We start from the raw sequence: 27,095 nt of genomic DNA on the forward strand, positions 1-27,095 counted from the left end.
GTCTAACAGCTAAGGCGGCACGTCACTTCCGCCCTGAGTGGAATGCATACGCGCTCACATTGACCGGAGGTAGAGAGGGATGAGGAAGCACGTGCCAACCTACTCGTCGGTGGAGCACAAGGATGCAAGATGCGGACAGCTCCAGCAAAACAGAGAGGGGAAGGTAAACAATATATAGGATCTTTATGTGTATATATGAGGGCATATTGGCCATAAGCAAAAATATACGTATAAAAGGAAAGATAATAAACATAAATCAATAGTACAAAGTCACAATAATGAAATACAATAAAATGAAATAAAATGTAATAAAATAAGAGCATGAAATTGTCGGTCGGATATATCCATGTATATAAATGTACCCATGTCCATACAGTAAGGTATTCACAAATATATACATGTAACCATATGTGCATACAGGTTTGGAGAGAAATCCTGCTCTAACGAATATATACAGTCATGGGAAAAAATTAGGACACCCTTTGAAAGCATGTGGTTTTTTGTAACATTTTTAATAAAAGGTTATTTCATCTCCGTTTCAACAATACAGAGAGATTAAAGTAATCCAACTAAACAAAGAAAACTGAAGAAAAGTCTTTTCAAGATCTTCTGTAAATGTCATTCTACAAAAATGCCTATTCTAACTGAGGAAAAAGATAGGACACCCTCACATGTATTCCCTCTTAAATTGGCTCAGATCTCACACAGGTATATCACACCAGGTGCACATAATTAGTAGATCGTTACTCTGCATGTTGAATGAGGCTTGCCCTATTTAAACCTCAGACATTTAGTTTGGTGTGCTCCTGACTGTTGAAGTGAGAGTGAGCACCATGGTGAGAGCAAAAGAGCTGTCAGAGGACTTCAGAAAAAAGATTGTAGCAGCCTATGAGTCTGGGAAGGGATTTAAAAAGATCTCAAAAGATTTTGAAATCAGCCATTCCACTGTCCGGAAGATAGTCTACAAGTGGAGGGCTTTCAAAACAACTGCCAACATGCCCAGGACTGGTCGCCCCAGCAAGTTCACCCCAAGAGCAGACCGCAAGATGCTAAAAGAGGTCTCCAAAAACCCTAAAGTGTCATCTCGAGAACTACAGCAGGCTCTGGCTACTGTTGATGTAGAAGTACATGCCTCTACAATCAGAAAGAGACTGTACAAGTTTAACTTGCATGGGAGGTGTGCAAGGAGGAAACCTTTGCTTTCCAAGAGAAACATCGAGGCCAGACTGACATTTGCCAGAGATAAAGTTGACAAAGACCAGGACTTCTGGAATAATGTTCTTTGGACAGATGAGTCCAAAATTGAATTATTTGGACACAACAGCAGAGGACATGTTTGGCGTAAACCAAACACAGCATTCCAAGAAAAGAACCTCATACCAACTGTGAAGCATGGAGGTGGAAGTGTCATGGTTTGGGGCTGCTTTGCTGCAGCAGGACCTGGTCAGCTCACCATCATAGAATCCACGATGAATTCTACTGTGTATCAGAAGGTGCTTGAAGAACATGTGAGACCATCAGTTAGAAAATTAAAGCTGAAGCGGAACTGGACCATGCAACATGACAATGACCCAAAACATACTAGTAAATCAACCAAAGATTGGCTGAAAAAGAAGAAATGGAGAGTCCTGGAATGGCCAAGTCAAAGTCCAGATTTGAATCCCATTGAGATGCTGTGGGGTGACTTGAAAAGGGCTGTACGTGCAAGAAACCCCTCAAACATCTCACAGCTGAAAAAGTTCTGCATTGAGGAGTGGGGTAAAATTTCCTCAGACCGATGTCGAAGACTGGTAGATGGCTACAAGAACCGTCTCACTGCAGTTATTTCAGCCAAAGGAGGTAACACTCGCTATTAGGGGCAAGGGTGTCCTATCTTTTTCCTCAGTTAGAATAGGCATTTTTGTAGAATGACATTTACAGAAGATCTTGAAAAGACTTTTCTTCAGTTTTCTTTGTTTAGTCGGATTACTTTAATCTCTCTGTATTGTTGAAACGGAGATGAAATAACCTTTTATTAAAAATGTTACAAAAAACCACATGCTTTCAAAGGGTGTCCTAATTTTTTCACATGACTGTATATATATATATATATAAACACCAAAATACATACAGACCGATAGGATCTATATAGATAACAAGATATATGGGCGTGACAGTAGTCACCATATGCAGGAGAAACTATATATGTCGAGATAAAGGTATAGTAATTGCATAAAAAATTATTATTGGTAGACATATAGCTAGATGCATAAAATAGACAGTGTGGAACAAGTGAGGTCCCTCATGCCAGCTCAAAGGTGCTATATAGTTGCAAGAAAAAGTATGTGTACCCTTTGGAATGATATGGAATTCTGCACAAATTGGTCATAAAATGTGATCTGATCTTCATTTAAGTCACAACAATAGACAATCACAGTCTTCTTAAACTAATAACACACAAATAATTAAATGTTACCATGTTTTTATTGAACACACCATGTAAGCATTCACAGTGCAGGTGGAAAATGTATATGAACCCCTAGACTAATGACATCTCCAAAGAGCTGATTGGAGTGAGGTGTCAGCCAACTGGAGTCCAATCAATGAGATTATATTGGAGGTGTTGGTTACAGCTGCCCTGCCCTGCCCTATAAAAAATACACACCAGTTCTGGGTTTGCTTTTCACAAGAAGCATTGCCTGATGTGAATGATGCCTCGCACAAAAGAGCTCTCAGAAGACCTACGATTAAGAATTGTTGATTTGCATAAAGCTGGAAAGGGTTATAAAAGTATCTCCAAAAGCCTTGCTGTTCATCAGTCCACGGTAAGACAAATTGTCTATAAATGGAGAAAGTTCAGCACTGCTGCTACTCTCCCTAGGAGTGGCCGTCCTGTAAAAATGACTGCAGGAGCACAGCGCAGACTGTTCAATGAGGTGAAGAAGAATCCTAGAGTGTCAGCTAAAGACTTACAAAAGTCTCTGGCATATGCTAACATCCCTGTTCACGAATCTACGATACGTAAAACACTAAACTAGAATGGATTTCATGGGAGGATACCACAGAGGAAGCCACTGCTGTCCAAAAAAACACATTGCTGAACATTTACAGTTTGCACAAGAGCACCTGGATGTTCCACAGCAGTACTGGCAAAATATTCTGTGGACAGATAAAACCAAAGTTCAGTTGTTTGGAAGAAACACACAACACTATGTGTGGAGAAAAAGAGACACAGCACACCAACATCAAAACTTCATCCCAACTGTGAAGTATGGTGGTGGGGGCATCATGGTTTGGGGCTGCTTTGCTGCGTCAGGGCCTGGACGGATTGCTGTCATCGAAGTAAAAATGAATTCCCAAGTTTATCAAGACATTTTGCAGGAGAACTTAAGGCAATCTGTCTACCAGCTGAAGCTCAACAGAAGATGGGTGTTGCAACAGGACAACGACCCAAAGCATAGAAGTAAATCAACAACAGAATGGCTTAAACAGAAGAAAATACGCCTTCTGGAGTGGCCCAGTCAGAGTTCTGACCTCAACCCGATTGAGATGCTGTGGCATGACCTCAAGAAAACTATTCACACCAAACATCCCAAGAATATTGCTGAACTGAAACAGTTCTGTAAAGAGGAATGGTCAAGAATTACTCCTGACCGTTGTGCATGTCTGATCTGTAACTACAGGAAACGTTTGGTTGAAGTAATTGCTGCCAAAGGACGTTCAACCAGTTATTAAATCCAAGGTTTCACATACTTTTTCCACCTGCACTGTGAATGTTTACCTGGTGTGTTCAATAAAAACATGGCAACATTTTAATTCTTTGTGTGGTATTAGTTTAAGCAGACTGTGATTGTCTATTGTTGTGACTTAGATGAAGATCAGATCACATTTTATGACCAATTTGTGCAGAAATCCATATCATTCCAAAGGGTTCACATACTTTTTCTTGCAACTGTATATAAACGTATGGTGAGTGTGTTAAATAACATGACATGAGCCAATATGTAAGGGTGCTAATACATCTGGGCAAAATGAAGATGGAAAGTTATCTTATTATGATTAGTTAAAAAGGTTTATTATTTTTTATTTCTTATTTTTTATTTTGTGTGGTCTTCTCACTGTCTTTTTTTAGTAGTTCACATACTCTAGTGACTTGTTTAGGCCAAAGGGAACCAAGTTGTTGAGTTTATAGATCCAAAACATTTCTTTACGGCAGAGTCTGGTAAGAGTGTGGTACCCATTCAAGGGGGGTTACTTTAAGAGAACTAGGATCACCATCATGATGCGTAAAGAAATGGCGGGAGACACTATGAGTGGTAACTTTTTTGTTTATGTTGGACCTATGCTTGTTCACGCAACGTCCCACATAATGTATATTACAAGACCCGTGCAACAGATATATCACATATGAGGTGTTACAATTCATATAATGTCTTAAACGAATAGGGTCTTTGTGGGTAGTAAGGGTCACTTCTTTAATATTGTGGGGAATAATGGTGCAGCATTTGCATCTTGATCTTCCGCCCCTGTGGGATCCCATGTTGCGATTTGTTTCAGAACCTTTTAGAGGTGGCAGTTTGTCCCGTACTCCCTCTATTTGGGGGCAAGATGGTGCTAAGGTCTCTTTCAATGTTTTAGCCCTCCTTTTAGCCTCACCAAACCTGGTATATGGTGACTTCTTATGTACTTGCACTTTAACTTTGTATGTATTTGGAGGTTTAAGCTGTCACCATATCTACAATTGTGGTATTTGACCATTGATATAGTGACTTCTTATGCACTTGCACTTTAACCTTCTGTTGGCTGTTATATGGTCCCATAACTTGGAACCATCAGACATCCATATGTCGCGGTGTTATCTGCAACCACTTTTTTTTATATGGTTTGCCACTCAGTATTTGCACTTTTGCATTTTTATATCTGTGGTTGCAGTTATACATACAGAAATCGGTGAGGAATTGTACTCCTTTTTTCTACCGCCTTTTGTACATTGCATACTCCAAAACCCCTCCCCCATGTCTCATTTGTGTTAACATACCTCCTCAGATGTAGCCAGTTTTTATCTGTCGTCTCATTTTTATGTGTCATTAATTCAATAAAGGATTTATTTTTGATGATATACCCGTTTAATCTCAGTTTATTCTTGTTGGTTGTTGTATGCATGTATGTTTACATATATATATTTGTAAATACCTTACTGTATGGACATGGGTACATTTATATACATGGATATATCCGACCGACAATTTCATGCTCTTATTCGATTTTATTTAATTTTATTTCATTATTGTGACTTTGTACTATTGATTTATGTTTATTTTCTTCCCTTTTTATATGTGTATTTTTGCTTATGGCCAATACGCCCTCAGGGTGTGTCAAATGTTTTGACTTTGTTTTTCAAAAAACGAGGGTGGTCAAAAAGTTGTGTTTTGGTTAGCAATTCACAATAATATTTACAAGAAATGGCAATTACATTGTTTTGCTTGGTAAATAGCTACTTCAATTTTGTGATATTTTGCCATTTTATGTAAAATTTGCAGCAAACTGTCTTCTTTCAAGAAGTGCCTTCTTCTCATTATTTCTGTCGGTACTTCTGCTCTAAGGTTAAGAATATACTTATATTATACTATAAAATATGTAAAAAAAAATGATGCCATTCGTAAAAGTTTTTAAACTAGCAATACTCATTTGCAGCAGAGTGTCTTTTTAATAATTTTTACCAATGTCATACTTTATCAATTTGTACCATAGTATCATACAAATAGTAACATTTTCTTGACTTTCTTTTTCCAGGCACAAATTGTTTCTTCCACTTGCACAATCTGAAAATTCGGAACCATGGCTAGTAAAAGTAAGACAAGACTGGCAACTTCCACTAACTAACAAGTATTGCATTGGAACTGGTCGAGAAATGCTGCCTTCTGAACTCCCAACTCTGTGTGATGTTCTAAAATATGGCCTGCTGCTAAAAGAGCAGAGTGGAGAGAATGTCAGAAATTACCCAGCAGCCACTCTTGCAAAGGATATTTATCCAAAAGTGCTTGAAAAGTGGGAGCTAGCAAACAGTTGTTTTGTGGTGCCAATTTTAAATTCGAGAGTCACAGTCCTGAAGAAGATAGAAGAAAACTGGGAAAAGGCCAAAAATATATCGCTTAGCAGAGGTAAACTGGAAGTGAAAGAAGCTTTCATAGACTAGCTCTTTGACATCCTCAATTGCAAGTGTGAGATTACGCTATGTTCAGAATTTGAGGGTCCATGTCCAGGTGTTGCTGACTGTAAACATGAAGTGCACATCTCCTGCTCTTGTTCTAAGGACATGAAGATCCCTGTCAAAGAACTAGTGTTTATTTGACAGCATCAAATTGGATTACCAGATCTACCTGAGCACAGAAGACAAATTAAAAAGTAGAAGAGGCAATAAGATGAAGTAAGAAGAATTTCTGAATATAAACAGAAAAGGAAGGAAGAGTTAACATTACAGTCATTACAACCAAATGAAGTTCTTTTCTCCGAAGAAGATGAAGAGCCAGCTGATGTTGAAGATGAAGATTCTGAAGAACCTTTGCAGATACCATATGATGATTCTGATGTACCTTCTACTTCAAGTACAAGTCAGTATAAGAGATTACAACTGTGCAATGTTGCATTGCAAAGTATTAGGTATGGTATCGGTCTACGTGCTTCAGCTGCCATTACAACAGCTGCATTTTTGGATGCTGGATTACTTACTGAAGGAGACAAGAGACTTGTGGTTGATCACAGTAAAGTAAAAAGGGCCCAAGAAAAAGTCATGAAATCACTTGATGAAGAATTTCATGCTCGATGCCGGATAGGCAAGATTGAATGTATCTTCTTTGATGGACGCCAAGATTCCACTAAAGTTCTGTTACAAGCAGATAACTGAAGTCATCAGTTTCCAAGTATTGTGAAAGAAGAGCATTACACTGTTTGCAGTGAGCCAGGTGGAAGGTATCTTTGCCAAATTTACTCCAGAGAACTACTTAACTGAAAAAAAACTGCTGAAGTTATTGCTAACCATCTTGTGGATTTTTTAAAGAAAAACAGCATTGATAAAAGTTTGCAGGCTATTGGTGGTGACTCAAAGAATGTTAACACTGGTTGTAAAGGAGGAGTCATATATTGGGTTGAGGTAAAGCTAAATCGTAAACTCATCTGGTTGGTTTGTGGTCTGCTTGGCTGCCAATCTTTTATCTCTCTCCTCAGCAATGGTTAGACGAATACCCTTTCCACGTGGCAATGAAATCCAGGGCTTGTTACCTTTGCCAATGACGAAAATATTGGACAGCCTGGTGGCAAAGCTGTTTCCATTAGCATCCTTGACATGAACAACATCAAAGGAACCTGGGTGCCTGTCCCTGTTGGTGATGACACCTATTCATCCCAAGTGAGCACCTCCAGTTACCTATGCAGAGGTTACCAGTATCAAACTTGATAAAGTCTGTAATCTTGCCAGTTTCCAGGTCAATCTGAACAGTGTCATTGACCTTGATGAGGGGGTCAGGATAACGGATTGTGCGGGCATCATGGGTTACCAAGTGAGGAATTCCTTTTGTACCCACCCAGGTCTTCCTCACCTTGCAAAGCTTGTACTTTGCCTCTTCAGCTGTGATTCTGTGCACCGCAAATCTCCCTTTGGTGTCATATACCAGACGGAAGTGCTCACCAGTCTTGTCAATGCTGATGACATCCATGACTCCAGCAGGGTATGTAATGTCTGTGCGGACCTTGCCATCAATCTTAATGAAGCGCTGCATACAAATCTTCTTCACCTCATCTCCAGTCAGAGCATACTTCAGCCTGTTTCTCAGGAAGATGATGAGAGGCAAACACTCCCTAAGCTTGTGAGGACCAGTGGATGGACGTGGCGCAAAGACACCAGTCAGCTTATCCAGCATCCAGTGCTTGGGGGCTGCAACACGCTTCAAATGCTTCTTGGGTCCACGAGCCATGGCTGAGTCGGCAATGGAAAAGGTTGGTTTGTGCTCTTCATACTAATGAGCTACCCTTGAGGCACTTGATCAAACAGTTGGATGGGAAAACTTTGCCTAAGAAAACAAGTGGAGTGGTAAAATTGGCAACATGCTTGATAGTGCAACTGAACTTGAAATCAATCCCTCATTTGTTAGAATATCCTTTCCAGAGCCTTTGGTTCTATTGAGTGACACTGTTGTCAAAGATCTCTCCACAGATCAGGCTTATGGTTACAGAATAACTCAGGCCATAAGGACAGGTGTACTTCCAACTGATTAGAAATTATTAGCATTATTAGAAATTGGTTGTGTAAGCCGATCTCGGTGGTTAACAACTGCAAATAGGATTTGTTGCATATGGGTTTCAAAACATGGCCTTAAAGGCAACAACTTGAAGACGTTGCAACTGCTTGTGGAATACATTGTCGTATACTATCCCTGCTGGTTTACAATCAAATCAAAATTCTCTTGGGTGGAAGGACCCCGCCACATTCTTTATCAATTGAAGCTCCTAAAATCCCAGAAGAAGGCAGTAGCAGATATTGTTTTGCAAACAATCCAACGTTCATCGTAGTTCGCATTTAGTGAAATGGTGCTTCAGACACTTTTATGCTTAGAAGACCAAGAAGAAAGCAAAGCAGGGGTCCAGAAGATAATTCAATTAAGGAATGAAGACGATGATACACCAGGAGACCTATCTGTTTGGCCTAGGAAAACACCTGCAGTAAATCCAAATGCAACTTCACTTTTGGAACTGATAGACTGGTCAGAAAAGTATGTGAACCTTCACTTACATGTAAACTCAAAATATCTGAAATATGAAAGTTTGTTCAAGAGCCAATGCAAGTTCCAAAGTGGCCGTGTCATGGACAGTCCATATAGAGGTGTGTGAAACAAGTAACAGAGGCTTCTGGCAAAGTGTATACTCATGGGAAACAAGAAGTATTCATTAGAGGCCAGGAAGCAAGCAGAAGAATGATGTCTAGGAATGAATCGAAGCAAGATTTGATGAATATTGTTGGTTGAAGCTTTTAAAAAAAAATTTACAATGTGTTTTCAGTGTTTTGATAATGGAGACAGAATATAAATAAAATTGTTTTACTTCATTAAACAACTTTTTGAGCAGATTTTTGGGGAGTTTATATAAATGTATTCCCTTTTTTCAATATACATTATATCAAGCACAAATTTACCAAGCTAAATGTTTATCAATAACAAAAATACTTTTAAATTAGATTAAATTACACATCAAAAGGCACATTTTTGGACCCCCTCATTTACATAAATCCCCCATTTTAATTTTTCTCCGCTAAATTGACACACCCTTATATATTATAGTATATTCACATAAATATCCTATATTTTGTTTACCCTCTCTGTTTTGAGGGAGCTGTCCGCATCTTGTGTTCTACCGGCAACACACTCAATCCCGTTATGCCGCTTCCGGCTGGTGGAACGCATCCTTGCGCTTCACCAACGAGTAGGTTGACACGTGCTTCCTCATCTCTTTCTACTTCGGATCCATGTGATCAAGGCGGAAGTGATGTGCCGCCTTACCTGTTAGACGGCCTCTTGGCCTCTCCATCTGCTTCCCCTTATCTTCAGAACACTTTCTCCATCTGATTTAATATATGGAAGGTATTAATTTTATTATTTAATGATTTTGGCATCATTTTCATCCCCGTTCGTGGTTGGAAAACATGTTACGTTCCACCACGAACGAACATGACATCACTTCCAGTTCCAGGATTTTAGGCGCATTAAAGGGTTTCTACCACTTGCATATCACATATTTGGTGATCAGACACTAGCGATCCGCTAGTGTCTGATGTAGCTTACAAGCTAATTATTACCTTAATCCGTTCGGCCCATACCTCAAAAAAAGCACTTATATCTTTATGCAAATGAGCCTCTAGGTGCTATGCAGGCGTTTTTCCAGCACCTAGAGGCTCCGTCTACCTTGCAGTTTGCCGCCCATCGCCTCGCTCCAGCACGCCCATCTCTTACCGTATTCGATCCTCCCCCTGCTTCAGCCTTCAGAAATCCCGCGCCTGCGCCGTTCGTCGCGGCATTCGGAGGCATTCGGCGCAGGCGCAGTCAATGTCTGACCGCTCCGTGCTCAGACATTTCCACTGCGCCTGCGCCGATGTCATCGGCGCAGGCGCAGTGGAAATGTCTGAGCACGGAGCGGTCAGACATTGACTGCGCCTGCGCCGAATGCCGCGACGAACGGCACAGGCGCGAGATTTCGGAAGGCAGAAGCAGGGGGAGGATCGAATAGAGTTGAAGATGGGCGTGCTGGAGCGAGGCGATGGGCGGCAAACTGCAAGGTAGACGGAGCCTCTAGGTGCTGGAAAAACGCCTGCATAGCACCTAGAGGCTCATTTGCATAAAGATATAAGTGCTTTTTTTGAGGTATGGGCCGAACGGATTAAGGTAATAATTAGCTTGTAAGCTACATCAGACACTAGCGGATCGCTAGTGTCTGATCACCAAATATGTGATATGCAAGTGGTAGAAACCCTTTAAGCGCTATTTTTTTTCTGATTGGTATGTGTATAAATATGTTTGTATTAACAAGGGATACATTCTGCATCTTCTCCTGAGGAAGGGGAACCTTGGTCTCCGAAACGCTTTGAGCCTTTTATTGTCTGAATAAAGTGATTGATCCGAAGCCTCCACGGTGTTCTGCCGTCTGTCACTGCCACTCTACATGCGATCCTGGCCAGGGGGGTTGATGTCACAGGTGTTATGTGCTTATCCTGATGACTACCCCCCAGCGAAGTGAGTGCATCAAATTTTATTAGTGTTTTCACCAATTGTGAATTTTATAAATAGTATTTTCACCAATTGTGAATTTTACCAATAGTACAAATACTATTTTTATTTACTACATTTATTACCTTTTTCTTGCTAGTTCCACCACTACCGTTACAATATATTTTATGTTCCACATATATTTTTTATTTTGCTTGGACCCGCCCCTTCTGACTGGACCACAGTTCACGCACTTATATAGCACCTTAGTTGGGGGATGGCCAATTTGCTGTATTAGCTCACACTGACACCATTCGGAATCCGCAATCCCAACATTGCTGTCTGTGAGTGTTCTTGATTATTCAGAACACTTCCCAGTGAGCCACCTTCCTATCTTTCTTCTCCTCCTTCCATCACTTCACCTCTAGTCCCCACCACTGTCGGCGCCAAATTTATTTAATTCTTTTTTAGGATTCCTCTAGGATTGAAGTAACTTCCTACTTTCCTTTCTCTCTGTTTTTACTGTCCTAAAAGCCAGAAAGGCATATGTGCCAATTTGCTGTGTGAAAATAATGCAGCGCTCATATTGCTGCTGTTTTCTTTTTACTGTTTACCTACTGGGGCAGCAGCAAGTAGATATAGCTATAGTTCCCGCTGTCTCACTTCAATGGGACAGCTCCTTCATATTCAACTTAGAATAATTTATCATTATAACAAAGACAGACAACACCTTCAGCAACTTTATTTCACTATTTTGTATTGGCAACACCATACCATGAGTTCTCCATAATGATAAAGAGTACCACTTAGACAATGCATATATATCATTGTGTACTAGTCTGTCTCTCTCTCATTGGTTTGCCCAAAACAAATCATTTCAACTGAATTCAAACTATTTGAGAAGTTTAGACTAAATCCCGAATTGGTAGAATTCATCCTCTAACACCACCCAATGCCTATTTATACACACCCATTCCTGCCCTGTACATTTTGTTCCCCCACACAGTAGTTGTGCCACATTAGTGTCAGTCATGTGATCTGGTTTGTTGTCTTGCTGACATCACGTCAATGGATCACATGCTGCGTCCTAGAGACAGCCGAGAGAAACACAAAGCTCAGCCATGCGGCATCCAACAGAGCGCTAATACACAGTGGGGACAAGTCAAGGCAGAGGAGGCAGTGAAGGGCATCAGTGGAGGCGTGGACCCAGGAGAGGGGCGTGCACCTACACAGACTCTGCTCCTCAATGCTGACATCACGTCGACTGACAGTAAAGCTCGGGGGGAGGGTGGGTCCTGTGACCCGTCGACATGATGTCAGCAAGACAACAAACCAGGTCCCATAACTGGTTTGTAAAATGAGCAAACGGAGCAGAATAGGTAATACAACCATATTAGATATATGTTAGTGTGGCCAGGACATGTTTAATGGAACATAAAAGTTTAATCCTGGAAAACCCCTTTAATATTTTGGAAATCTACTTGAACAATAGAAGGAAGATCATCTTTGCGTTAAGGAAAAATCGCAGCATCTCTATATTGTGTGTTTTTCACACAGCCCTGGCACCATAGAAGTGAATGGGGGATGTGAGAAAAATGCAAGGCATCTGGATGCAATACGTTTTTCACAGTTGCTGGGAGATGTGGATTGTTATTCCTCAGTTTTTCTTCACGCACATGAAAAACACGTGCAGTCTGGATACAATCTGGACAGAAAAAACGCACACACTGAACACAATCGCAGAAAAAACTGATTGAACTTGTGTGCAACTAAACAGATCCTGACACAATTCGCATCGCTCATGTGAAAGAGGCCTTAGCCATGCCTTGAACTCCACCGAATGCCTATCCGGGACTGTTCCCCCAGATCTGGGACATTCAGGACGTATGCGGCCCAAAACGGATCAGTTCAGCCCCAAATTATTCTGAATGGATAAGGATCCGCTCAGAATGCATCAGTTTGGCTCCATTGCGCCTGTATTCCGCTCTGGAGGCGGACACCAAAACGCAGCTTGCAGCGTTTTGATGACCGCCTGACAATATCGGAGCCAAACGGATCCGTCCTGACTTACAATGTAAGTCAATGGGGACGGATCCTTTTTCACTGACACAATATAGTGCAATTGAAAACTGATCCGTCCCCCATTGACTTTCAATGTAAGTCAGGAACGGATCCGTTTTGACTTAGACTTTTTAAGAATAATGCAAACTGATCCGTTCTGAACGGATACAAGCGTTTGGCATTATAGGTGTGACTTCCGTCTGTGCAGATACAAGACGGATCCGCACCAAACGCAGGTGTGAAAGTAGCCTTACTGAGCTAAAAGAAATTCGTATAGGGGAGAATGACTCCTACATGCAGCATCTGATGACGCATGTCATGGTTATGTTCTACTGGAGTCATACATAATTAGATCTTATGCCTCTGTATGATACTGAAGTCTAGAAGTCTTTGGCTGTGATATTATACCACTTTATACCACTTGGAGGTAATACAAAAACAAATGACATTGTGTATGAGTGTCAACTCTTCAACTAACGCATAAGTTAAATGTTACTGATGACTTATCCTCTGTATAGGTCATCAGTATCTAAACGGTGGGGTCCGACACCCAGGAGACCCGCTGATCAGCTGTTTGAGAAGGTAGCGGCGCTTACAGTAGTGACGCAGCCTTCTCTCAGCTTTCCTAGGCCAATGATGACATCTTCATCGGTCACATTGCCTGGGAGCAGCTCAGCCCTATTGAAGTGAATGAGGCTGGGCTGTGATACCAAGCAAAGCTGCTATACAATGTACGGCGCTGTGCTTGGTAAGCAGAGAGAAGGCTTCAGCGCTACAGTGAGCTGCGGTGCCTTCTCAAACAGCTGACCAGCAGGGTTCCTGGGTGTCGGACCCTTACCAATCAGATATGGATGACCTATCTAGAGGATAGGTCATCAGTAAAAAAAACTTTACTTTTACCTTTTAAAGCTTTGTCATTTTAGTTCATTTTGCTCAAAACTACTTATGTCTGTATCATTTAATGTTATAGGACAGTTTGATGTGGATGCATCAGATCTCAAATAGATGTTGAATCTTGAAATCATTATATCAGGACAAATACCGGTACTTTCCATTGTACTGACTTCACCAGTGATATCTTGCGGTTATCTTCTGTAATGTCAAATTCAGATTTTTAGTTGTTCCCACGTTTCAGGTTTAGTTGCTCCTAGTGACCTTTCCTGCAACTAATGTAGAGGAAGAAAACATCTAATGAAAAATATATCAGGCAATCCAGATTGTTGTTGCCATAGGACTTCGGGGACACTATGCAGTTTTCAGATGCATGTCGAGATGATGTATTATTTATGCTATGCTTACAATGTTCCATAGTATTTAACACCTTCAGAGCCACCCTGACTTTGGACCCCAATGATTGTACTATTTTTCTTATTCTCAATTTGCCACTTTCATACTCTCTTAGTATACATAGATACAGTATTGCATCTTGTCTGATGTTTGCTTAGTTTTTTCTACTTCTCAGCTATTTGATAAATATGGAGTGAATCCAGATTGTACGATCCATTTAAAGCTAAGGCATATTTCTATATTTTCTCTATTATCCGTTTTGTTGCGAGAACAAATAAAAAGCCATGCTGCATTATATAATAAGTATAATACATGTATTTAATTCCTATTTTTCTAGGAACATTAAAGGGGTTCTCCGGGAATTAAGAAAATGAAAATACTTAAAGGGGTATTCCCATCTTAATGATCACTGTTAAATCTGTTAATGATTTAACAGTGATCATTTTTCTAAATATATTTAATTAACTAATTCCCACCCCTTAGAAGAAAATTAACATATACTTACCTGACTGTTGTCTTCGGTCTCCCCTGGTTATGGCCACAGCTATTCTCCGGAATCGTGGTGGCCGCGGTTGCGCAGATGACTTCTTCTTTTCTCCTGGCCGGCCGTGGGCAGTCCCGAAAGCGTGCGTCGGGGCCGCGCATGCGCTATGGTGATTTCTTCCTGGTCACTATAGTATACTTGCCAGGAAGAAGTCACCAGGGCGCATGCGCGGTGGCATCGCGTTCAGTCCAGCGCTCGGGAGAAGACTTCAATCAAGATAGAGCCCGCCCCCTGTCAAAACCAGGAAGTGGACAGCGCGCCGGGAGCAGGTAATTATAAAACAGCATGATGGGAATACCCCTTTAAGAATTAATTTATAATAAATATATTCTCAAATACCCTTCATTAGTTATAATGGCTCATTTTGTCTGGGGAGCAATCATTAGGAGAAATAAAATGGCTGCCGCCCTATTAGTACACACAAAACCTGTCCTGATCACACATGAGGACAAGTTACTTTACAACACTGAAGTAAAGAGCTGCCTCTTCCTCATCTCTACTTGTCAGGAATTATGATCCTAAATACAGGGAGTGCAGAATTATTAGGCAAATGAGTATTTTGACCACATCATCCTCTTTATGCATGTTGTCTTACTCCAAGCTGTATAGGCTCGAAAGCCTACTACCAATTAAGCATATTAGGTGATGTGCATCTCTGTAATGAGAAGGGGTGTGGTCTAATGACATCAACACCCTATATCAGGTGTGCATAATTATTAGGCATTTTCCTTTCCTTTGGCAAAATGGGTCAAAAGAAGGACTTGACAGGCTCAGAAAAGTCAAAAATAGTGAGATATCTTGCAGAGGGATGCAGCACTCTTAAAATTGCAAAGCTTCTGAAGCGTGATCATCGAACAATCAAGCGTTTCATTCAAAATAGTCAACAGGGTCGCAAGAAGCGTGTGGAAAAACCAAGGCGCAAAATAACTGCCCATGAACTGAGAAAAGTCAAGCGTGCAGCTGCCAAGATGCCACTTGCCACCAGTTTGGCCATATTTCAGAGTTGCAACATCACTGGAGTGCCCAAAAGCACAAGGTGTGCAATACTCAGAGACATGGCCAAGGTAAGAAAGGCTGAAAGACGACCACCACTGAACAAGACACACAATCTGAAACAGTCAAGACTGGGCCAAGAAATATCTCAAGACTGATTTTTCTAAGGTTTTATGGACTGATGAAATGAGAGTGAGTCTTGATGGGCCAGATGGATGGGCCCGTGGCTGGATTGGTAAAGGGCAGAGAGCTCCAGTCCGACTCAGACGCCAGCAAGGTGGAGGTGGAGTACTGGTTTGGGCTGGTATCATCAAAGATGAGCTTGTGGGGCCTTTTCGGGTTGAGGATGGAGTCAAGCTCAACTCCCAGTCCTACTGCCAGTTTCTGGAAGACACCTTCGTCAATTAGTGGTACAGGAAGAAGTCTGCATCCTTCAAGAAAAACATGATTTTCATGCAGGACAATGCTCCATCACACGCGTCCAAGTACTCCACAGCATGGCTGGCAAGAAAGGGTATAAAAGAAGAAAATCTAATGACATGGCCTCCTTGTTCACCTGATCTGAACCCCATTGAGAACCTGTGGTCCATCATCAAATGTGAGATTTACAAGGAGGGAAAACAGTACACCTCTCTGAACAGTGTCTGGGAGGCTGTGGTTGCTGCTGCACGCAATGTTGATGGTGAACAGATCAAAACACTGACAGAAACCATGGATGGCAGGCTTTTGAGTGTCCTTGCAAAGAAAGGTGGCTATATTGGTCACTGATTTGTTTTTGTTTTGTTTTTGAATGTCAGAAATGTATATTTGTGAATGTTGAGATGTTATATTGGTTTCACTGGTAAAAATAAATAATTGAAATGGGTATATATTTGTTTTTTGTTAAGTTGCCTAATAATTATGCACAGTAATAGTCACCTGCACACACAGATATCCCCCTAAAATAGCTAAAACTAAAAACAAACTAAAAACTACTTCCAAAAATATTCAGCTTTGATATTAATGAGTTTTTTGGGTTCATTGAGAACATGGTTGTTGTTCAATAATAAAATTAATCCTCAAAAATACAACTTGCCTAATAATTCTGCACTCCCTGTACAGATGATAATCTCTGGGAAATCTAGTTCATGAGGAGACATGAAGTACAGAGAGGACGGACAGGACAGACTGTGGTAATGTGTTGCTGTGCTAATGGAGACTGTAAAAAGGCATCCCTTCTAATGTCTCAACTTGTTTGCAATGAGATGTTTCCATGTCTTCCCTTGGCCCCTGTGTCTCTCATCCCCAGTGATGATTTCTTATGTCAAAGCTGGTGCCTTTCCGTGTCCTGTTTTGTGTCTTGTCTGCCCTTTTATGCTGTGTGGAAATCATTGGTGTCAGTGGTGGCTGCAGGTGAGCACTTAGTGCCGCAGCTTGGTGGAATGGAAAAGAGCCTCTCTTCCGTCCCATCTGTCCCTCTGTTACTTGTCAACAGCTCACACTGAGCCTTGTGGATTGTGCCCCCTCTCTTTGTAATGTTTTATGATTCCCTCTGTGGCAAAAAGTTAGTTATATTACATTGGTAACAGTGAAACAAGAGAAAAACAGCACCTCATATGTAGGGGGAGGCTGGTGAATTATGAGAAAGGAGGAGAGCCAGGGGCTCTTAACTGCCACTGCCCTGGGATACTGTACATACAAATGTTCCTATCTTCATATCTGTTCTACAACCACTAAGCTTACTGTGCCTCTAATAATAATCTGCAAGCATTAAAGGGGTTGTGTCATTTCAGCAAGTGGCATTTATCATGTAGAGAAAGTTAATACCAGCTACTTACTAATATATTGCTGTTATCCATATTGCTTCCTTTGCTTGCTGGATTCTTTTTTCCCCTCACATTATACACTGCTCGTTTCCATGGTTATGCCCACCCTGCAATCCATTAGTGGTGGCCGTGCTTAAACACTATGATCTCTTTAGCTGAAGCAAACGCACAGACCAGGAGAAGCTGGAGGAACGAAGTGGAGCGCAGTTGGAAGCAGGAATGTAATGGAAAAAAAAATCATAAGAACCAGGTATGTAGCTTTATAAGCACTTTTGGGTACACACATTTTTGTAACAGTGGGTGTGGACCATCCAACTAGTTTGGCTTAGGTCTAATTCGAAGGGCTTTATCCTGGAAGTCCTCCAGTATTCACCCTTTAACCCCTATTCAGGAATATGGACTTCGCTGTGGAGGAGCCACCAGGTTACTACCTCTTGAGGGAGTTCCAGTGTGGTTGGTAGTTGACTCACGAGGTCAGAGACAATGGTGCAAAGGATTAGGCAATATGTGCATTCTGGAGATAGGCAAAGTTCAGGGCAGGCAGAGTACAAGTATATCCATAAGACAAATCTGAGGTCGGGCAGCCTGCAGTAGATCAATCTAAGAAACAGGCTATGGTCAGGGCAGGCGGCTAGAGGTCAGAGTGGGTAGTCATGCTGCAGTTCGATACAAAGGAGCCAGATAGTATTCACCTTTGCTGGCTACTAAAGGCTAGGAAACGTAATGCTTAAGCACCCCCCCCCCCCCACTGGCAAGGGGGGCCTTAAATACCTAGGGATGCCCAGCCATTGAGTGGGGAAGGATTTTCAATGTGTTCACTGGCCCTATAAGAAGCCTGTTTTTTCTGTGATTTTTTTCTGTAGTAAGCAGTGAGCATGCCCTATAAAGCAGGCCTGAATGCCTTCAAAGTAGATTCTCAGGCTGAAGCCTGCAGAGGACACTGGTGACCGAAACTAGAACTGTGGAAGGAAGAGGAGTGAGGCCTGTCACTGAGGCCTGTCACTGAGGCTGTGAGTAGCATGGCACTCATGCCCACAAGAAGGAGTGGGGCAGCAGAGGGCATGGAGCACCAGAGCAACACTGGACTTCGCTGCAAGGGAGCCACCAGGTTGAAACTTCCTAGAGTATTCTGTTTATGGTTAATAGCTGACCTATATCAGAGACACCAGTTCAGGGCACCAAGGGGTCAGGGACAAACTGAGGTCTGAGCTGATGAACTATTTACAATACAAGAACGAGTCCAAGGTTAGGGTGGGCAGTGTAGAAGCAATACAAGTAACAGGCATGCGTCTGGTCAAGCAGTGGGTGGTCAGAAGAACACGGTAAACAGGCAGAGGTCAGTAAAGGGGCAGAAAACAGATCAGCACTCCTTGCTAAAAACTTAGCAAGCTAAGGAATCTTATTGCTCAGGTAGCTTCCAACAGGAGGAGGTGCCTTAAGTACCCTAGGGCAGAGGTGGAGAGGCTTGGCTAACAAGCAGGCCTCAGTCTGTGTAGAGTAACAAAGCAGGCCCGATGGTCAGGCCCTTCTGAAGGATTTAAGCAGGGAACGGGTCCGGGCCACCAGGTAAGTTTAACAAAACAGCACCAGCTCTCAGAAGCCTCTGTAACACACATTACACTGATAAGTGCAATGCTCTTATGTGAACATGTTTATCCAGGCCTATCAGGAGAACATTAGAGTTGTCATACTGCTATTCTAATTGTACAAACTACTATTATATTAGCAGGAGTAGGCGTTTTATTGCTCCTTGCTGACTGCTACAGAAGGACAATCTATATATAAAGAATGACGTATATATGTGTGTGTGTGTTGTATATATGTATGGTCCGCGATAACTCAAAGATGCAACCATCAATTTCAACAAAACTTGGTATACACATCCCTTGCTACCTGGAAAGAAATCTTGTGGGGGTCATACGCCCCTACACAGCAGCTACATGGAATTTGTATGCTCTAACTGTTTTTGCTACACACATATTGCTCTGTTAATCAAAAACTAATCGATCAATTTCTACTAAACTTGGTACACATATCACTTACTATCTGGGAAAGAATACTGGGGAGGTAACATGCCGGTACCCAATGAGTTTCTGTCTGTCCCGACATCTGTCTGTTCTTTATGCGAGACCAAACGACTGGACCGATCTTCACCAAATTTGGAACACAGGTACATCAGGTGTCCGGGAAGGTTTTAGACCGGGTCTCTAGGATGTACCGTTCCTGAGATATTCCCCCAAAATTACCTGCATTAGCCAATACAAGCCTGCAAGTCTTTCTCTTTACATCCCAACTGCCATACACACGGTCACATGTCCCTTATCAGCCAATAGAAACAGTTTTACTCCAGGTTTCCATAACAACCCAGTTGGTTATTTATTGATAAGTTAAAGGGAACCTGTCACCATGAAATTGCAGTGTAATTTTCCCATGTTAAAGAGCAGAAGGAGCTGAGCAGAAAGAGTAAGTATAACCTGTATTTCATTAATTTAAATTTCTACTCATTCTGGGCTTTGAAGTCTAGAAGGTGGTTCCATCAGTGATTGGCAGCTACCTCTCCATGCATAGTTATATAGGGAAGCCTGTCAATCACTGATTGAACTGCCTCCTTAGGGCTCATGCACACAAACGTATTTTTGTGAGTCGTATATGGACTAATTCACTTCAAAGGGGCCGCAAAAGATGCGGACAGCACACTATGTGCTGTCCGCATCAGCATGTCCATTCCGTGGCATCAGCAAAAATATAGAAAATGTCCTTTTCTTGTGCGCATTACGGACAAGGATAGAACTGTTCTTTTATGGGTCAGACATTCTGTTCGGCAAAATGCGGAATAAAATACAATTTCTGAACATACTTAAATACTGTATAACTTTATTATACATTTATTCCCAAATATCTTTAATTAGTTTTGTCTAGTCATGGACACGACTGTATGTATTTTGCGGTCTGCAAAAACGGATCCGCAAAAAATACAGATGACGTCCGTGTGCATTCCGAATTTCGCGGAACTGAACAGCTAGCCCCTAATAGAACAGTCATATCCTTGTCTGTAATGAGGAATTGCAGAACGGAAATACAGACATACAGAATTGGAATGCACTAGGACTAATTTCAGTTTTTTTGCGGACCCATTGAAATGAATGGTTCCACATGTGGTCCTTTAAATAAAAACAAACGGACATGGAAAGAAAATACGTTCATATGCTTGAGCCCTTATACAGAATATTTTTCCACTAAACTATTTGTTAATCTGCTCAGCTCATTCTGCTATATAGCATGCTGCCTGCAACTGATACTGATTTCTACAGTGGTCATTAAAGGGCTTTATTCCCAGACCACAGGTATTTTACAGTGGCCTATAATAAGCACTGCATGGGTCTCTCGTGCAGTGGGAGTGGGGGCTTGGCTCTGTCATGAGAGCTTGGCTTCTGCTTTTACAGCCCGGATCGGCAAAAGCTAATCTGCCAGCAAAAAAAATAGAATAAAAGGCAATCAAAAAGTATTATGTACTCCAAAAGTATACCAATGAAAAGTAGATGTTGTCCTACACAAATCAAGCCCTCACACAGCTCCATAGTAAAAACAATAAAAAGGTTATTGGTCTTGGGATAAAAAAATATCTCTAAATTCATGACATAAAAACTGAGACTTTATTGTTGTTTTTTCTTATCCCCCCCCCAGAAACAGTTAATAAAAGATAATTGGTAAGTTATGTTGTACCCCAAAATGGAACCATTAAAAACTACAAATTGTTTTGCAAAAAACAAGCCCTCATATGGCTGTATTGACAGAAAAATAAAAAAGGTTATAGCTCTTGGAAAAAAATGGAAAAAAAAATGGAAAAAAAATTTCTTTGGTCACTAATAGCCAAAATGCATGTAGGGAGAAGGGTTTAAGCATGTTTGATGTTTGTTATGGGTTGTGTGTGCTACGGTCTTGTGTTCATGTAGTTTGATATAGTTTTACAGTAATATTTCCAAAACACATCAGAGTTCATTTTGTGGAACAGAACGTCCTGCCCTCTATAGAACTATCCTATCCATGTGCATAAAGTGAACAAGAATAGGACATGTTCTTTTTTTTGCAGGCCAGCGGAACAGACATATGGATGTGGACAGCATATGCTGTGCTGTCCACATCTCTTGCGGCTCCATTGAGGTGAATGGGTTCCGCATCCAACACGTAAAAAATGAGCATTGGATGGGGATAAAAAACACGGTCTTGTGCATGAGCCATTATTTTTTTTTTTTTTTTTCCCCAAAAAAATTTATTGGGAAAACTACAAAACGTTTACAATATAAAAGTTTTTACAATCTCTCAATTCTTAGTGACCCAAGTAATTATATATAAATATATTCCACTCGTCTTTTCATAACATTTAGAAAACCCTCCCCTCCCTCCCCCAATTTGTGGTGCGTCAAAGTAGGACCCCTATATATGAAACAGCTTAATCTCAGCTAACCAGACCTCCAACCACCCCATATCCTACTCCATTGGTATTCATTTTCCCTCCGTCTATATAAAATTTTCTCGTAGTTCTTTACCTTATCAATTAAATTTATCCATGTGTTTATGTCTGGAGTGGATCGGGCAAACCAGGTCCGGCTGATCAAAACTCTAGCCAACATCAATATTCTGCTCAGAAAAATCTTTTGATGCTTATGATTTTTTAGTTTGGAAAGATCATTAAGAACAAATACTTGTGGTTCAAAAGGAATTCGAATTTTTAGTTTACACATAATACAGTTATTGATACCATTCCAGTAATTTATAAGTTCTGGACAGGTCCATATCATATGGAGAAAGTCCGCTCCTACAGTGTCACATTTGGGACAGTTGGACGTGTCTCTTAACCCGCATTTATTCATCCACAATGGAGTAATATATAATCTGTGGCAGATATAAAATTGTATTAGAACATGGTTAAAGTTCTGGGATAATAAAGATAAATTCCCAAAAATATTCTCCCACCCTTCTATTTGTAAATTCGGACAATCCACCTCCCACGATTTTTGTCCTGGTGAGTGTATATCACTAAACCGTACCTTAAGTAATAACTTATATATATTTGAAATTTTTATTCTAGAAAGTGTACCCCCTACCCAATCATTCAGAAAGGATAAATTATCTATATCCAACAGCCGCTTATCATCCAAACTAGATAATACAGAACGCAATTGGAAATACCTAAACCATGAAAGATTTTTTATATTATGTGTCATTTCTATATAGGGTTTAATTTCTCTATCTTTAACTACCTGTGAAATATATAAAATTTTATTCTTCTGCCAAAATGTGTCAGCTGCAATTTCATCCAGCCTTTGTAAATACAAATTATGCCAAAGAGGCGTAAATGTGAGTGAACCCTTAACCTTCAACCATGTCCTAGTTGTAGCCCACACCTTAAGGAGTAGTTTTATAGTCTCTCTATAGCCTTGCTCATAACTCTTCAATAGGCCAGATTCCAACAAGGTAAAAATATTATTGTGAGCGTGACTAGTTACCAACTTCCCCAGTAGTGCACTATTCTCTGATTCATAGCATCTCAATAGCTGGGCTGCAATAAAGTACCCCTTAAAGTAGGGGAGATTTAAACCCCCGCACTCCACTGATTTATACAAATACTCCAACTTAATTCGAACTCGCTTTCTTCCCCATATTAAATCATTAATTAGTCTTTCCATAAGTTTAAAATGTTTGTCTTGTATCCAAATAGGTGTATTCCTGAGCACATAAAGAAATTGTGGTAGTATCACCATTTTAACTAGTGAAACTCGATCAGCTCTAGATAGGGGAAGTTTCAGCCAGATTCCTATTTTAGCTCTAATCTTTACCATTATGGGAATCAAATTAAGTTCTACAAAATTTTCGACCCGAGGCGATATAGTCAAACCCAAATATTGAAAAGTATCAACAATATCCAACTGTGTAACAGGAACCTCTTTCTGTGGCAGGGGGTCTATTGGGAGCAGACTGGTCTTGGCCCAGTTTATAAGAAGACCAGACACCTCACCAAATACTTTAACCATTTGAATAATCCTAGGGAGAGTAGTTTCCGTATGATCTATAAAAAACAGAACATCATCTGCATATAATGAGATGCGGTCTTGTGTTCCTAGCGTACCAAATCCTTTGACCTGATCGTCCTGCCTGATGGCCATCGCAAGGGGTTCGATATATATATCAAATAATAAGGGAGATAATGGGCAACCCTGACGGGTGCCTCTGTTTAACTCGATACTACTACTCAAAATTCCATTAAGACTCAATTTAGCCCTTGGAGATCCATACAATAACCTAAGAGTGCGTATAAACCTCTCTCCAAAGCCCATCCTAACAAGAACCTTCCAGAGGAAACGCCACTCCACCCTGTCAAAGGCCTTAGAGGCATCCAATGACAGGATGGAGCGGGCGGTCCCCCCAGGGGCCTGGATATTAGAAAAGAGCCGATGTAAATTATGATGTGTACCCTTATTTTTAATAAAACCGCTCTGATCTGGATGGACTATGGAGGAGATGACCCCAGAAAGCCTTGTAGCAAGGACCCTCGCCAAAAGCTTTACATCTGCATTAAGCAGTGAAATTGGTCTATAAGATTCTAAATCTAGAGGGTCCTTGCCTTTTTTTGGAATTAGTATCACTGTAGCCTCCATCATTGAATCTGGCAACATCCCATCCTCCATTGATTCAGCAAAGACCTCCAATAATCTAGGAAGAATACAGTCCCCGTATTTACTATAAAATTCATATGGAAGCCCATCTGAACCAGGAGTAGAATTAGCTGAACATAATTTAATAGCTCCCTCAAGTTCCTGAATTGAGACCTCCAATTCTAATGCTTTCTTTTGCATCTCAGTGATAGTTGAAAAGTTGATCCTATCTAGATAGAAATCTATCTTATCATCTGTAATATTAGAATCAGCCTTATACAGATCAAGAAAATAATCAAAAAAGGCCTTCTCCACCGGACCCTGTCCAGTAACTATCCTACCATCCCTCACTCGAACCTTGTCTATATGTTTTTTGGGTTGTTGATTGGAGATTACTCTGGAGAGGAGTTTACCGGGTCGCCCAGACTCTGTAAAATATTTTTGCCCTTTAAAGAAGAGATTCTGTTGAGCTTTGTCCAGTAAAAAATTAGCATATATTTGTGTGGCTTTTTGCATATTTTCCCTATTATTCTCCGTCTTATTTATATGGAAGGATTCTGTCGCTAACATTACATGTTTTTCTAGATTTTTCTGTTTTTTTCCATATTCCCTTCTAAGATTCGTGATATTACTAACCATCAATCCCCTCATGTACGCCTTAAAGGTATCCCATACCACTTGAATTTTTGCTGAGCCGTAGTTAATATCCCAGAATCGGCCTATTTCATTTCGAATTATTTCATGTGTCTTTATAACTGATAGCCAGTAAGGGTTTAGTCTAAAAGGAGGTTTTGGTGTAAATCTTTCCTGAGACAAGCATAATTCAAGTACTAACGGGGAATGATCAGATATTGACCTTGTTTCATATTTCATTCGTTTTATCAGTTTCACATATTTGCTATTTATCAATACAAGGTCTATTCTGGACAACGATTTACCTGCTTTACTAAAGCATGAAAAAACCCTTTTCCCCTGTCCCAGATATTCCCAAGCGTCCTCAAATCCAGCCTCCAGGCAAAACCGTGCGAGGGGAGACCCCTGGACCGGACTGTCACCCCTAGCACTCATAGAGACCCTGTCACGTAGAGGATCGATGACACAGTTAAAATCGCCAATAATCAATGTTGGACATTCTGGCCATTTATTCATAAATAATAAAAGAGAATTAAGAACCAGAAGAGAAAATGGCGGAGGGATATAGACAAAGGCCAAAATACATAACTCTCCCCCTAACCTGCAATATAAAAAAATAAATCTCCCCTGTTGGTCGACAGAGGATGCCTCACAAACGAAGTCAATAAGTCTATGTATCAACACCGTAACACCTCAAGAGTAGTTGGAGAGAGTAGAATGATACGTATGCACAGCCCATCCCCTGTCGACCACTCTAGTGGTCTCCTCAGTAAGATGGGTCTCTAACAGGCATACTATTGCTGGTAAATGGGCCTGAGTCAGGTCAAAAACCGCTTGTCTCTTACCTCTTTCCCCCAAACCACGTACATTCCAAGAAAAAATTCTAATCATCGTCATCAATAATGATTAAATGGAGGATCAGGAGAGAGGGAAAAAGGAAAAAACAAGAAAAAAAAAAATAAAAAATAGTAAACTGAAAAAAGGGGAACCACACCCACTTTGACGCACCACAACCCAACCCCCCCCCCCTCACCCCCCTCCCACAGGCAATCCACCACATATTGTAGTAGATTTCTTTCCTATGACCAACCCTCGACCCTCCCCCCACTCAGCCACCCCCACACCGACATTAAGAAGCAAAGAAAACTACATTTAGGGGTATAAGCCCCTTATAATACTAATTATTCCCGCCAGATCATAACCCAATTGAGTCATCGATTGTTTCGATCAAGCCAATCCGCGGCTTCTTCTGAGGTGTCAAAAAAAAGGGTTTTATCTTCAAAAACAATCCGCAATTTGGCCGGGAATATAAGAGAATATTTAATATCCCTTTCTCTTAGCTTCTTTTTAACAATCATAAATGTGCGTCTCGTTTCTTGTATTTCTTTCGAAAAATCAGGAAAAAAGGCCAGTCTAATCCCATTATACACAACCGGTGAGGATTCCCTCGCCCTTCTCAGGAGGACATCTCTGTCCCCTGTAGTCAGTAACTTAGCAAGGATTGTCCGAGGTTGTCTCCCTGGAATTGGTTTTCCTCCTGGGACCCGATGAGCTCTTTCAATCATAAAAAGAGGAGAAAATGACTCTTTACCAAAGTTCTCAAGAATTAATTTCTGTACAAATTGGGTTGGATTTTTCTCTTCCTCACCCTCTGGAATCCCTATTATTCTCACGTTATATCTTCGTGACCTATCCTCCAGGTCCACTACCTTTTTCTTCAAGATATTATATTCCGCTTTAAGTGTAGAAACTTCCGTATTTATTTTTTTTGGATTCATTCTGTATAAGGGTGACGGAACTTTCAAGGGTGTTGACTCTGTCTCGCATTTTGGACAAATCATCTTTTATTAGTCCCACATCAACTTGAATAAATCCAAGTTGGGTTGTAACCGCCTGTATTAAATCCCCGTTCTGTTTAACCGCTAGGAGTATTTCTTCCAGCGGGGAAGAGTTGTCATTAGGGATAGCTTCCCCCATTATGCCGTCTTCCTCTTCAGGGTATCTAGCGCCTTTTTGTGTTTCTAGCTCAGTTACCTCTGATTCATAATTTTTTTTTTAAAAAAATTCCTTTTGTCCGCCCCTCGTATTGACCCTTGGAGACTTCAGAAACTGGTCCAGTTTTGTTGGTTCAGCAGTTTTGGACCCGTGTTTCTGACCTGATAGATCAGTCGAATGCCTAAAGGCTTTTGGGCCCATATCTTATTCCTCTTTATTCCTCTTTATTTTTATTTTTATTTTTTTTATTATTATTTATTTTTTTTTTTGTATATTTATTTGAATTTTTTTTCCCCTCATTCCGCCTCCTTCTCTCCTTTAAGTATATATTTTTTCTTCTTTGCTCTCCTTCTTTCTCTTTTTTTTTTTTTTTTTTTGTTCCTTTTCTTTTTATTTT

The 27,095-nt window shown here is 40.8% G+C and overlaps 1 protein-coding gene across 1 annotated transcript; it reads right to left on the minus strand.

The window, feature by feature from the left end:
• Positions 1–7,168: 7,168 nt before the first annotated feature.
• LOC122933018 (40S ribosomal protein S4-like) lies at positions 7,169–7,965 on the minus strand. Its single transcript, XM_044287751.1, has one exon. The coding sequence runs from the start codon at positions 7,947–7,949 to the stop codon at positions 7,332–7,334; it is 618 nt and encodes a 205-aa protein (XP_044143686.1). The 5' UTR covers positions 7,950–7,965; the 3' UTR covers positions 7,169–7,331.
• Positions 7,966–27,095: the final 19,130 nt, after the last annotated feature.

Source organism: Bufo gargarizans, chromosome 1 (assembly GCF_014858855.1).
Source record: "Bufo gargarizans isolate SCDJY-AF-19 chromosome 1, ASM1485885v1, whole genome shotgun sequence".
Classification (NCBI taxonomy): domain Eukaryota; kingdom Metazoa; phylum Chordata; class Amphibia; order Anura; family Bufonidae; genus Bufo; species Bufo gargarizans.

What these genes read in the sequence shown, in the direction of transcription:
- LOC122933018 (XM_044287751.1), bottom strand. Translation starts at nt 7,949, where the DNA reads ATGGCTCGTGGACCCAAGAAGCATTTGAAGCGTGTTGCAGCCCCCAAG.